Below are 14,443 nucleotides of genomic sequence, written 5' to 3'. Positions count from 1 at the left end.
GTATATTCCCATTTCTCCTCCCTCTTGCATCTCCCTGTTTCTTAAGCACAAGCCTGCATCTCTTGATCAAGAGAACAAGTCATTGGTTCACCTGAAGACCGTACTTCAGCTGCTTCAGGAAAGCACTGGTGAAATTATTGAGACTTTTGCATTTAAGTGAAAACCAGTAGGACTTATAAAAATGTGACTGGATAAAGGAAATTTGAACTGCTACCATTCCTCCTGATAATAGTTCCAGGATGGAAGAGTAAGAGAAAAATCTTCAGGAACCAAATCATAAGGCAGATAAAGTCCCAGGGGGAAACCATTCAGAGCTTGGATCTTGAAGAGCAGAGAGGCCATGGTTTGGAAGAGACGACTTTGACAAGCTACTCCATTTCTTCCTCTTTCCTAGGTTACTCCACGTGTCACACAGCCACTCACTGTGGTTCCTTCCCTCATCCTTGATGAATCCCACCACTGAAAAATCCTGTAATCGTTACCCCTGAGAAGCTCCACTGCTCACTTTTCTATGTATTTTTTCATGTTTGTTATACGTATGCTTGCATAGACAGATAGACCTGTATACACATCTCCAGGTACAGAGAGCAGTAACTATGATCTGCTTAGATCTTAAGTGAACTAAGGTTTGGAATGTGTATCAGCCCCAGCCATCTTCCCAACTCCATCTCTGGACACTGCCCACATCAAATTGTCAGTATTTCTCCACTGAAGTCTTCTCCCCAAGATTTGGCTCAAAATTTTCTGGAAAATCCTTCGCCATTCTCATGCAAATTCAAGCCATCATGTTCTCCAGGTGTTTATGTGTGCATTCTTTTTTTAAAAAAAAAAAGTGTTATCATATTACTCTGATGTTTAAACATACATATATTTCATTGAACTATGAGCTTTCCCAAATCGGGGCACATATCACATAGCTTGTAATAAGCATGCAATCAATATTTGTTGAATAAATGACTAATAAAAGAATAGAATGAGTGAAGACTTGTTGAATTTAATGGATTTAAATTTTTTTTATTATTTTTTATTTTATTTTTTTTGTGGTACATGGGCCTCTCACTGTTGTGGCCTCTCCCGTTGCGGAGCACAGGCTCCAGACGTGCAGGCTCAGCGGCCATGGCTCACGGGCCCAGCTGCTCCGCGCCATGTGGGATCTTCCTGGACCGGGGCATGAACCTGTGTCACCTGCATCGGCAGGTGGACTTGCAACCACTGCGCCACCAGGGAAACCCTGGATTTACATTTTTAAATAGAAAGACAGGATACAGTTACTCACCAAACTGAAAATCTGTGTTTCTCCAGTTCCTCCAAATAAGATGTATCCTGAGAATAATCTTCAATTTCTCCAGTTTTCCAAGCAGTTGATTTTTCCTTCACAGAATGAAATGAAATTAAATAAATGGGGGAGGGAAAAGTATTCTAGCAGGGAGCAGATAGAAAGTTTACCTGGCTTCAGTGACAGTTTTCCCAAAATGACTTATGGAATCATTGGTCATACAGAAGCATAGTTAGCCATGATTTTGCATCGAAATTATTGCTTTATATTCCAGATTCTCTCACTAAATTTTCATGTCTATATTGGCAGACTGTGACATGTTCACTTTCGTATTATCTCACATGGAACAGATTCTATAAATGTTGTTAGAATGAAAACAACAACATCATAACCATGGTTATGTTTTTCGTATTAAATCCAGACTAGTTCAGGTAAAGAAGATGCAACTTGAACTAGCTTTTAGCAGAAAGGAATTTGGAGAAAAGTTTGACCAGCCAGGCTATTGCAAAGGCAAGGAGTCAGCTGGATTTTTGGATTAGGGGAGCCAAGGAATCAAAGTCCACCAGGATTCCTTTTCCACCCTACCTCTACTTTCTGTTTTAGCAGGCTGCTTCATGCTAGCATTGTTTCCAAAAACTCCTGAGTTCCACAGTCTCAGTAACATCAATTTAAACTCAGGACCATACAATGTCTGTGGAGCTGATTTATGAGAACTTGAGAAAATCATGTGACCCAGGATGACGGTTCCAGAAAACAGATTGTCCCATTGGAGAAACTTAACCCTATAATTCAACCAAGGATTCTGAAGAGCCCCGCTTTGGAGAGGAGTGGGGAGAGAGGGAGCATCTAACCTAGACAGACTCTTCCCTCTTCCACCAAAACAGTTAAACTTTTATTTGTTTATATATTGAAGTCTTCCATACAATTTAGTTACAAAATACTGCTGACAAAAAGGCATTTTTAAACCACTAGTTACAGAAGAAGAAAGTTAGACATGACTGGCACTTATAAGATAGTTGTGCTAATATTCTTCTTTCCTTTTCTTTAGACCCTTCTCAAGTGTTTTTGATCATAATTTGTAAGAGGCTCATTACTTGAAATTCCTTAATATCAATTCATACAAGTTTTAGCACAAGTCTGTCGCTGAAATATTTTGCAATTGCAGAATGCTTTTGGGATGCACTGGTGGTAGTAACCAGGAAAACCCTGGAGTGAAACTCAGGTGAAATAGATGTGTCATCAAATCTCTACAAGGCTCATTTCTTTTATTATAAAATTGATTGATTTGATCACCTTAAGAACAAAATTCATTTATGAGAGCCATCAATTGAAGGTACCTTTGGTTGTGGTCTTTTTTATCTTTCTCAGACTCTATAGCTCCTGTGCCAATAAAGGTACTTTTAATCAGATTATTTACTGTTGGTATTTTTAATTACTCCATTCCTGAGTAAGTTAAAGTGTGTCAAAATTCTTTAAAATATATGAGAGCTCTGAATTGTCCCAACTAAACAAACATATTCGATTTGCACACCTTACCTGATTGCTAAAAATATGCTTTTGTAGGTATTTACACTGTAAATTAGATGGCATTTATTTATGAGATGTTTAGATACTTTATTCAGTCTTACTAAATAGAAAGTTGAAATGGCTATCAAGAATTATACCAAAGATTTGGTTTACCCACCAAAGCCCGTGATTTGTTAAAAAAAAATAGGTGTTCTATGATATAGTGTATTAAACTGCTTTCTATTTGGTTGATCAGTTAATATCTATCTTGATTGTTCAACTAAATTCATGGTAAAAATGGTATGTAGTATATATTTCCATGTATCTTTCACAGCTCCTAACATGGTAATAAGCACATAGTAAATACTCAAGAATTAGTTATTAGAAGTCACTTCATTAAGTACTTATATTACAATAATGACAATGGACTACCTCAAGTTGCTAAGTCACAAAGAAAAACACCTGTTAACTCTAAAAATAACAAAAATTTTCTGAACCTTTGGATTTCCTTTAAAGAATGCTTAACGTGCTAAAAATTCCTTCAAATTGGTGTTTTGGAAGACATAGTCACAGACACTTGTTCATCTCCAAAGAAATGAACCCAAAGAGGAACAAAAACCCAAAGAAAATAAGAGTTTTAAATCCAAAAAGATATAAATATGTACAGCAAAATTCCCAGGTGAGTGAGTACCGGAGTGTGTGAGCCTGAATGAATGTTCACATGAACACACTCAACAATCTGAACAATCGACCAAGCACAAATTCTTATCTTGGAATCTATGCCTAACAACTAATACTTTAAATAGGATATCATCAACATTTAAAGACAGAAAATAGATCCTCTGGCCCATTACGACTTTAAGTCCCTGAAGCCAAAGAACATTATTATTAAAAAAATAATACTAATAAAGTGTTCCAACAGCATTGTCTTTAGAAAGATGAATATCTATACTTTAAAAGAGAAATTGGTGGTGGAAATTTGTTCTGGAATGGCATGTTTCACATATTATCTGTATGGCTACTCAGAATCTGACCAATCGCAGAAACCACCAGCAAATATGTAAATACAAATTGCTAGAATTCAGAATATGATTTTCAAGTTCATAAGCTAAAAATTTGGTGTGTGAGGATGGCCATTCAAATACAGCATCAATGAGGAAGCAATACACATGCACTCTTTCAAACACAACACAAAATGAGAGCCAAGAAGTGTTTTAAAGAATTTTCAGAAACTAAAGTGTATTGTGTTGCAGTCAACAGGGCCAACAAGTGATGGTCAGAAGACTCTCATTCGAGTCTTCTCGTTACTTTGGAAACTTAAATTATTTAAAGTCCATGAATTTGAGTTTTTTAATCTGAAAAATGGAGATAATATTTGTCTTGCATAGATCGCAGGATTTTTTATGAAGACAAAGTGATATAATAGCGATAAAATTCTTTCTGGGGATGGAAAGGATAGAACTTAACATGCTTTAGGATATTAAGGATATAAGTAGCATCTGGTACAGTGCAATATATAGCGTGGGTGATTGAGGGAACATTTAACATCCTTTATTGTGCATTTATTACAGCATTTCTAAGAAGCTGCCTAGTAGAAAATACTATAGGAAGACTTAAGTCTTAAGATATTAATTTATTAATATTAAGATATTAAGATAATATTAAGATATTAAGACAAGATATTAAGTCTCAAAGTTGCCCCTGCTCGCCGCAAATAGAGAAAGTCCGCACGCAGCAACGGAGACCCAATGCAGCCAAAAATAAATTGCTTAAAAAAAAAAAAGTTGCCCAGCTCATGAAATGAAAGACCCATTTAATTGTGTTATATGATAGAAAGCAAAGCCCAGGGTTCCTACCTTGTCGTTTAGAGGTTTTTACCCCTTAGCAATAATTCCTTCCATGGACCATTTGGTTAATGAAGAAGGGTGATGATGACGGGACCGATGAGAAGGTAAGTCTTTGTGCAGAGAAAGAGAGCTTGCAGTTCACAGGTCAGTGGCACCAGTGCAGTGGAAAAGCATTGTGGCTCTGGCACAATTAAGCTCCACTTAGCAGCAGCATTTTTTCCCAAAACTCTTTATAGGGTCTTTGTGCAGAGCTCTGGGGAGCACTGTTCATCTGCCCATCTGGCCAGATGAAGAGCAAGGGGATTGTTTCATCAAAAGAGAGAGCCTTAGAAAGAGGAAATAGTGAATAAAGAGCTGAATCCTGAGGATTATGAATGCTTTTGAACTGCCCTGGGAAGATCAGAAATGAACAGCACCATTTTTTAAGAAGGCAGGGGAGGACAGTTTGGGGTGGACGTATGGTGCTAAGAGGCTTGTGTTAATAGGATCACAGAACTGCAAGTCATCGATAACAACAACAAACACCAGGTGCATCTGAAATAACAAAGCAAATAAATATGACATCATGTTCACTTCCATCAGTGTTGTTATTCTCATCGAAAAAATAAAAACCCATAGCTCCAAATCAAATCCAGCCTAAATCCTGAGACCATCCAGCAAGAATACTATTTCCTCTTGCTTTAATTCATTTCTGATGTGTGTTCCAGAGAATTTTTCAGGACAAGCTTTCTATTAGCAGTATCCAGGGAGAAGCAAGGTGCTCCTTCCTGGCTTGGTAGTTTAGGATTTACCCAGAGAGACCCCTCGGGTAACTAACCCCTTGGGTTTCTGTTTCTGCCCTCTGGATGACAACTAACATTTCTGACCACTTTGGACCACACATTTTCATTGCTTTCTGGCTCCGTGTTATTTGAAAAATGAATGCTTCACATGTGAAGTTCAATATTAACCTCAGTTTTCCCACAGCTACCCTATCAATTGCCTGGGTTAGAGTCTTTATATCAGTTGAAGATTCAAATTAATTCCTATTACTATGAGAAGACGAGGGGAAAAAAAGAACACACTTAAATTGGCGTAGAGGGTCTCAGATTTAGATTTAGTAGGTGGTATAACCTCCCTTGTACTCAGTCAATTGCAACTTGGGTGTATTTCTGGCTCTGACTTCCCACAGCACTGATGTTACAAAGACGTATTACCAGCAGGCACGAAGCTGCTTCCTAAAGCAGTTCAGAGTTAAGACACCTTCCCAAAGTGCCTGACCCCCAGGGAAGATCTTACTCCTCCAAACAACTGACTAGCAATTTGGGGAGTATAACATTAAAAATAAAATGAAAAAGAGAACTCCTGAATTGAACGGTAAACTCAGAAAATATAGGGAAGAATTTTAGGTTTTCTGAGTGACTGTATTCTTTCTCATCTTACTTAATTTTGTCTTTCTTCTAATCTCAAAATTTATGATCAACAAATGACATGAAAATTTTACAAAAATATTTAAAATGCTAATATTAGATCCACAGTATCCTAGAAATCTCATAGATGTATCCTTCCTTTAGCCTCCCAAAAAGTATACATAAAACTGCCTAATACATAATATGTATAAAGGATGTAAGCTTTTTTCCTTCATAGCAAATTGTCCTTGGTTTCCATAGCCTATCCCTTAAATTAAGGTTATAAGACCCAAGAAGTAGAAAACATACACCTGGCTGTAAGGACAAAGAAATAAACAACTTTTTGAAGTATTATTTCATGATGGATACAAATATGGATTCTAGAAACAGACTGGTTCAAAGCCCAGCTATATACACTTGTTAACAATGTTTTTTGGCTAAGTTGCTCCATCTCTCATGCCTTATTTTTCTCACCTTCTAAATATAGAAACTATGTCAATAGCAGTATCTATCCCATTAGTTTGTTGTGAGAATAAGATAGTCATCTGATGTGGAGGACCTGAGAACATTTTCTGGCATCTAGTAATTTCCTAGCACTCAGTGAATGTTATCTTTCACTGTTACAAATTTCACTAAACTTTTGATTTCTAAGCTTTCTTCTTCTGCAATACAGAAACAACTGTAATTGTAAATGCTGTTAAGTAGTCATCTCGACATTAAAAACCCATTTATTTGATTAGATGGTTGTCCACTATTTAGAGATGGAAACAAGGTTTACTTTAAAATCAGTCTTTAGAGAATGGCATGAAAGCTGGCTCTATAGACCTGTATTAATTTAGTCAGCATACTGGAGAATAAAGATAATAATTCAGATAATTTGTATGAGAAAGAGCAGGGTTGGAGAGAAATCTTTTTAATTTGATTTTCTAGCCAGGCTAAATTTTCTGAATACTTAAAACTCGAAGTCACTTGGTCTATATAGATAAAGATTTTGGAAATGGTTAAATATCAAAAAACGGGATCCAGTAACACCAGTAAAATTAATTTAACCAACGTTTGGAAACCCAGGCTATGTAATTTATATAAATTCATCAGGATAGTTTCTGGATAGATTTCATGGCAGCCATGATCATGCCAAATAAATACAGTACAATCAGCACATTTTCTAATCACCCTGCCCAAGATGGAGTCTTGTAGACTGGTTAATTTAACTAAAGTCTTCAACTGCTTAAAGAAGTCTGATTCGGATGTAATAAAAAATTATTAGCATTACTGATTTCACAAACGTCAGCTGCTTTAGTATGCCCTGAACTTCAAAACCTGCTTTGATGACCAAATTACTTTCTACCTGGAAATATATTTTAAGAAATCATAGTTAATAATCAGGACCGTTGTTTTCATGGTCAAAGCCAACTTCTATAGCCTTCATCTTACCTTATTGTGTAATTCATGGTCTTCTTTTAAGAGATTGAGATCACAGTCCATAGGGCAGGGACCAATTTTATTAGAAACGTTTCCTAGGGTTAAAAATGAAAGGTGGAAAAAAATATTATAGATTTGTACTTCAGAGGATATGTAAGCTTACACTGCTGAAATCTAAGAGTTTATATAAAGCCTGACAAATGGGGGTAAAAGAAAGAACTCTCTGGAGGCTCTAAGCTGTTCTATGCTCCCAGTTTTAATTCAGTCAATGCATGAACTTCAAGTAGAACTTTACCATTGGCCACACCACGGGGATGCAATTTACAAGCAGCAGCTGTGTCTGATCTGCTTTCCTATCCTCATCCAGGTAGGATTCTCTATCCTCAGCTATGTTTCTGTGATCAAGTTTTCAAAGAAATTTCTCTGTGCCTCACACCAGTATTCCATTATAAAACCTGGAGACTAGACAGTTCTGTTATCTGTGTGTACCCAACACTTCTCACCTGAGCTACCTTTATTATCTTTTGCATGACTTGTTTTATATCAGGGTTTCTCAACTTCAGCATGAGCGACATTTTAGATTGGTTAACTCTTTGTTTGGGGGCTGTCCAGTGTTTTGTAGGATGTTTAGCAGCATCTCTAGCCTCTACCTACTAGATGCCAAAGGCACCCTTTACCTCCCTGCCCTCCCCTAGTTGGAGACAATTAAAAATGTCTCCAGACATTGCCAAATGACCTTTGAGGAGCAAAACATCCCCAGTCGAGAACTACTGCTCTAGATCAAAAACTCCTTGCAGATAATGTGTTTTGTTCATCTTTTTTTTTCCTATTATATCCAGCACAGTGCCTGAAATGGAATGCCTCCTCAACAAATGTTTCTTAAATTATAAACAAAGAAAGATAGTACATAAGCAGGTATATCTTTACCTTTATGACTCTCAATCCATTGGCTTGACCTCTCACTTCAATGAGCCTATTTGCTAAGGCCTATCCCCAGCATCTTGTGACAAATACCTTGGCCCAGAAGCTGCTAGAGATTGGAGTACCTTAATAGAGCCACAGCTTTGACCAAGAGGTTGACCACAAATCTTTTTTTAAAAAGTAGACATGTATCATATACCATACTAGGGATTAAAGGCTGCCATCCTCAGCCCTTTGGAATTGCCTTTGTGTATGTTTTTAAATGAGCTTTCCAGTGTGTAAAGTGTTGAGGACATGGTCTCCATGTCTGCATGCTTTGGAAAACTTTTCCTCCCTAAAGATGAGCCAGCCAGCCTCATGAACATTCTCTAAGTTTTTTATAGTGCCGGTCTGCTGAAGAAAAATTCTTTTACCTTTGCTTCATCTGAAAATGTCTTTATATCAACCTCAATTCATGAAGGATTTTTTGCTGGATACAGATTTCTGAAATGACGTTTTTTAGCATTTTAAATATGTCATTTCATTGACTTCGGGTCTCCATTGTTTTAGATGATAATGTCCGTCAGTTTTCAGATCACTGCTCCCCTTTTTGAAATGTGGGTTTTTCTCTTCTGTCTACTTTCAAGATTTTCGCTTTAACTTTGGTGTTTAGCAGTTTCATTATGATATTTTTATTTTTATTTTTTTTATTTATTTATTTTTTTTGCTGTACGCGGGCCTCTCACCGCTGCAGCCTCTCCCGCTGCGGAGCACAGGCTCCGGACACACAGGCTCCGCGGCCATGGCTCGTGGGCCCAGCCGCTCCGCGGCATGTGGGATCTTCCGGGATAGGGGCACGAACCCGTGTCCCCTGCATCGGCAGGCGGACTCTCAACCACTGCGCCACCAGGGAAGCCCCATTATGATATTTTTAAATGTAGCTTCCCTTGTATTTATTCTTTTGGGGTTCACTGAGAGTATTCAATCTATGAGTCAATATATTCCATCAAATTTGGGGGATTTCCAATCATTACTTTTTTAATACATATTTTCTTCCATTTTATGACCCTCTTTTCTTACCTAAGATTCCCATTGTACGTATGTAAAACTATGTGATATAGCCAGATGGGTCTCTGAGTCTCTCTTCATTTTTCTCCCAGCTTTTTCTTTTCTGTATTTCAAATTCGTTAATTTCTTTTAATTCTTGGATTTTTCCGTTCTGAAACTTCCATTTGGTTACATTTTTTATAGTGTCCATGTCTCTGCTGAGATGACCTGACTAATCATTCATTAAAACCATACTATCCTTTAATCATTTAAAGTGTTTTTTTAAAATTTATGAACATGTTTATAATGGATGTTTTAATGGTTTTTCCTGCTAAATTTAATATCTGAATCATCTTACAGTTATTTTTATTCACTATTTTCCCTGTCTAAGGTTTATATTCTCCTGTTTCTTTGCATGTCTAATAATTATAGATTATATAATGGACACTGTAGGACTGTAGAAGACTCTGGATTCTGTTATCTTCCTTGAAAAGATGTTCATATTTTTTTCCTAGTACACAGTTCAATTACTGGCTAATTTTATTAAACTTGTGTAGGCTTACATTTACATTTTTTCTTTCTTTCTTTCTTTCTTTTTTTTGCTGTGTTGGGTCTTCGTTGTTGTGTGCAGGCTTTATCCAGTTGCGGTGAGCAGGGGCTACTCGTCGTTGAGGTGTGCAGGCTTCTCATTGCAGTGGCTTCTCTTGTTGTGGAGCATGGGCTCTAGGCAAGTGGGCTTCAGTAGTTGGGGCACGCAGGCTCTAGGGTGTGTGGGCTTCAGTAGTTGTGGTGCACAGACTCTAGAGCACAGGCTTGATAGTTGTGGTTCACGGGCTCAGTAGTTGTGTCTCACGGGCTCTAGAGTGCAGGCTCAGTAATTGTGGTGCACGGGCTTAGTTGCTCTGTGGCATGTGGGATCTTCCCGGACCAGGGCTCAAACTTGTGTCCCCTGCATTGGCAAGTGGATTCTTAACCACTGCGCCACCAGGGAAGTCCTTACATTTACATTTTGTTTTAGCATTTCTGTGAAAAACTAAGAGTTTCCAAGCCACTCTAACTTACCAGAACTCAACTTCAGGTCTCTAACTCCTCTACCATTACTGTCAGAGCTTTGTTTTAGGCTTAAAATAAGCCTCTCTAGAGCATGGTCTTTATTCCTAATATGCAGACTTTTGGCATCTCAGTTTTCTGTCAAATTGAAAATGAGGTATTAACATGACTCTCCTGACTTGAATGCTACCTCTGTTCCAACTCTAGTTATCTCTGTTCTTCTCTCAGGTCCATAGTCGTCACTTAGCAAAGCCTCAGTTATTCTCACTGTGGTCATGTACAGCATAACCCTCAGCTAAGGATTCATGGTTGGGGAGTGGTCCCTATACTGATTTCTGGGTTCCTCTCTGCACAGCTCCCTGCTCTTTCTCATTCGGCAGATTCTAGCTGCTTCAGCAACTCTGAATGCCAAACTTTGTCTCAGCTCAGTGGGACTTTCTCTGCTTGGATTTTGCTTCACTGCTTTAGAGTCAGAATTTTTGCCCAGGTAGACAACCAGGGTTTTCCTCAAAAGTTTCTCTTCTCTCTGGGATCAGCAAGTCTTGTGCTTCCTGATGGCCAATGCTCCATGACAATTAAAACATTAACATGCTTCATATATTCTCTCCAGTTTAATGGCTGATTGTAAAAGAAGAGCTAGTCTGGTACCAGCTACTCTGTCATAGCTAAAATGGAAGTTGCAGTGTTGTTTATTTTTTAATTAAAAGTAGGAATGGATACATAAATTGGTCACAGGTTAACTAACACCCATGTTTATGTGTTAGTAATATAAATATAAGTTAATTATTTTAGTAATTAACTTTGAAAGTCCACTTTATTGTATGGAACCACTACTCAATTTAATTATCAAATCATCTTATATTGAGAAAAAGATGAAATATTTACAAATAACAGTAACCTGCTGATGTCTTTGGAATGTGTCAGCTGGGATGGAACAGTCATATTTTTAATAATACATGAGGTGCACAAGGAAAACACTTGTCAAAACTGTAGGATGTTTCAGTACCCTATCTATATATAAATGCACATGTTTATAAAAGTGTGTTTTCCCTGTGTTGTGCTAATCTTTTTTACTTGGCATATTTTTAATGGTTTTTCCAAATGACCTTTGTAAAATTAATCAAGGATCTGACACTGTCCTTTGGAGAAATGCAAAGAAAGAATACTGCTTATAGTAACTTTTGCATGAAGAACAGCCAGAAAATGAAAAAAACAGAGAAAATATTAATACTGAAAAAAATTAAAGCCTGAAAGTGGAGCTAACTGAAAAATGTTGCCTGTTTGTTAGTAATATTTTCGTGGGACTCTGAAATTTTATTTTCTCTTTATTTTCTAGACCACTGTCTTTGTTCTTAGAGATCAGATGGATTTATCAAAACAATCTGCTAAGTAAAATATACCACAGTTTTTCAAGAGCTCTAATAGTGAAGAGCATCTCAAATTAAAGCTTAGTAAAATGTACAGAAAATATGTGTAAAAAATACAAATACAGAAAACCTAGAAAAATGTCTGCAATTAGACAGGATGGGAATCTAAAAAGAAATTAAATGTAGTTGTAATACATTTCCTATTCTTTTCTTTGAGAAAATTACTACTGAAGTGAGGAATTTTTTCCTCCTGTAATTTAAATGTTAAACTGCCAGATGTGTGTCTCATGCTTGAAGAGTCGAAGCTTTGCATTATTTAGCATATTAAGAATCACAGAATTTTAAAAAGGGCTCCTTTATTGCCTGGAGGTTCTAATTAAGTAAACCTTAGCCTGGTACATTTAAAACTTGCAATACAAGAGATTTTGCTCTCTTTTTTTCCCATAGTCAAATCACATCTATATAATAAACATGGAAAATCTGAGATGATATAATTTTTCTTTTGCTTGAAGAATTAAAGCTATCTATTATTTTAAGAAGTTTTTAATAGAGGCCAGCAATCTAGAAGACAACTCAGGATTCAAAATACTTTTTAATCATTGCAAGTTGCTTTCCTTATTTATACCAAATAATGTGTGTTTCATAAAGCCATTTCTATACTATCAATCTTACTCTCTCTTCCTTATTTTCCCTGTCTCTGCTGTGATCTCAATTATTCTCCTCTTGTTAGACAAAGGCAATGCTAAGGAGCAACAAGAAGATCATAGGTTTTAGATTGATATTATGTTTTTGTGCATTTCTATGTTCTGTGTATCTGTGTTAAATATCTGATCACACAGCACTAATTAGCTGTCCTTTCAGCAGTTTGTGGAAAGAGTTTCAGCAGCTAAAGTAAAAACCATAATCAAATGGAAGCTCTGTAGGCACCCAACATTCATAAATCATTCCCTTAAATACAGTTATTTTTGCCATTGTAGAAAATGTCAAAGGTGTCAACTCTGTCCAAATATAACACTTAACAGTAACTATTTAATAAATTGACTTGAAATGCATTCAGCTTACTGACAGTTAGAAGCACATGATCTAGTTCACAGTACAAATGAATAGTTTATAGGCCAAAATAAATACCAAAGTACGAATTCTCAACGACACGTTGCCATAACCATGGCTGCAACCACAGACCAAAGTCTCAGCATTGTTTATCTACGGCAGAAACAGATGCCTAAAATTTTTGAAATCTGGTTGTTTATATCTAGTTTCTAGTTAAGAAAGTAAAAATGTTTTAACCACTTTCAAAATAAGGATCGAATATCTCTTTGAGGATATTAACAGTGAATGAACTAGAAATTACATAAATGCAGGTAATGACTTGATAACATTCTCTGCTAGCAGCATAGTTTGAACCTATAAACAATAACTACTTGGATGCTGCCAACATAAATAGATAAATGTTGGTCATAATGTCAAGGAACAAATTCTATCTTTTCTTCATGGGAAGAATAAATGAACAAATTGATCTTCAAAAATGAAACTCCTGGCAAAGGACAAGTACCATAGAATTGGAGTTTAGGTCTGGCCAGGATTAGTCCCTCTAAAGCCTTAAATATTTAGTAAAAGGTAAAGTGTTCCTACTATTTTATGAACTGGTTTCTTAGAAGTGTTAAGAAGCTTAATGGTTTCATATTTGGGGATGTTTTAATATTAGTGGCATCAGGAATGCAACAAAACTGTTCCCAATTTCACTTCTGCCCAAACCTCTAAGGCATAATCTGTCCACATAGACCCTCAACCCATGTGGCACTTTGGTACCATTTATTAATATCAACAGTTAGTTGATTGATAATAATACATTATATTTTATGCAGTATTTTTCAGTTTATTAAAACAGATTTACATATGTTACTTATTTAATTCAAGTTATTTTGTTTACCTTTATAGCCAGCACAGAACCGTAAATATTTCTGCCATCATATCAACCAGTAGTGATCTCTGAATATTTTGCATTTTCAGGATGAAAAATAGACTCATACATGCATGCCTTGCCTAATAAAATATTATTGTAACATAAGAGCAGGAATATACTTGGATATTCTTTCCAAGAATAGTTTTTAAACATCATCCACTTCTGACATCCTTAAAAAGATTGCATCCTTTTATGAAAGTTAGCTTCTTTTCCCCTTATTCTTAAAAATATTAAACTCTTCATCTTAAGCACAATGAAGGAATTCAGAAATTTTAATATGCTGCTCGTGAGCTTTCCTTGGTTATCATCACTGACAATTTCATTGAACTTAGAGCACCCAAAGCTACTTAGAATAATAAATTATTTTACCCACTAGTAAGTCCTTATTGTTAAGAGAAAATTACGGGTAAGGATAGAGGGAATCATTGCCCAGTACTGAAATTAAGCAGGATATGGACATAGCCAGGTGCATTTTTCTCATTATAGTAACTAATACAATAACACAAAGGTGATTTAGTGAGCACCTACTGCATGTATTGCACTCTACATAACTACTAATCCTCAAGTAAGGCCTGTTATCCCCCCTTTATAGGTAAAGAAGCAAATGTTCACAGATTAAGGAACCTGATAAACGACATTAAAGGGTAAGAGTCAGGGTGTGAATGTAAGCCTCCCTG

At 36.5% G+C, this 14,443-nt stretch overlaps 1 protein-coding gene across 1 annotated transcript in view; it reads right to left on the bottom strand.

Annotated features, from left to right (window-relative positions):
• Positions 1-14,443, bottom strand: part of LOC308624337 (uncharacterized protein) — a gene marked incomplete at its 3' end in the record, with an annotated part of 268,953 nt that overhangs the window by 137,870 nt on the left and 116,640 nt on the right. The window contains 2 exon segments of the mRNA XM_081247419.1: positions 1,277-1,371; positions 7,291-7,365. Coding sequence (XP_081103545.1) covers positions 1,277-1,371; positions 7,291-7,365 — 170 coding nt within the window.

The sequence above is a fragment of the Mesoplodon bidens genome (assembly GCF_964165515.1).
Source record: "Mesoplodon bidens genome assembly, chromosome: 10".
NCBI lineage: Eukaryota > Metazoa > Chordata > Mammalia > Artiodactyla > Ziphiidae > Mesoplodon > Mesoplodon bidens.
The sequence above is the reverse complement of the archived record's forward strand: the minus strand, read 5'-3'. Positions and strand labels throughout refer to the sequence as shown.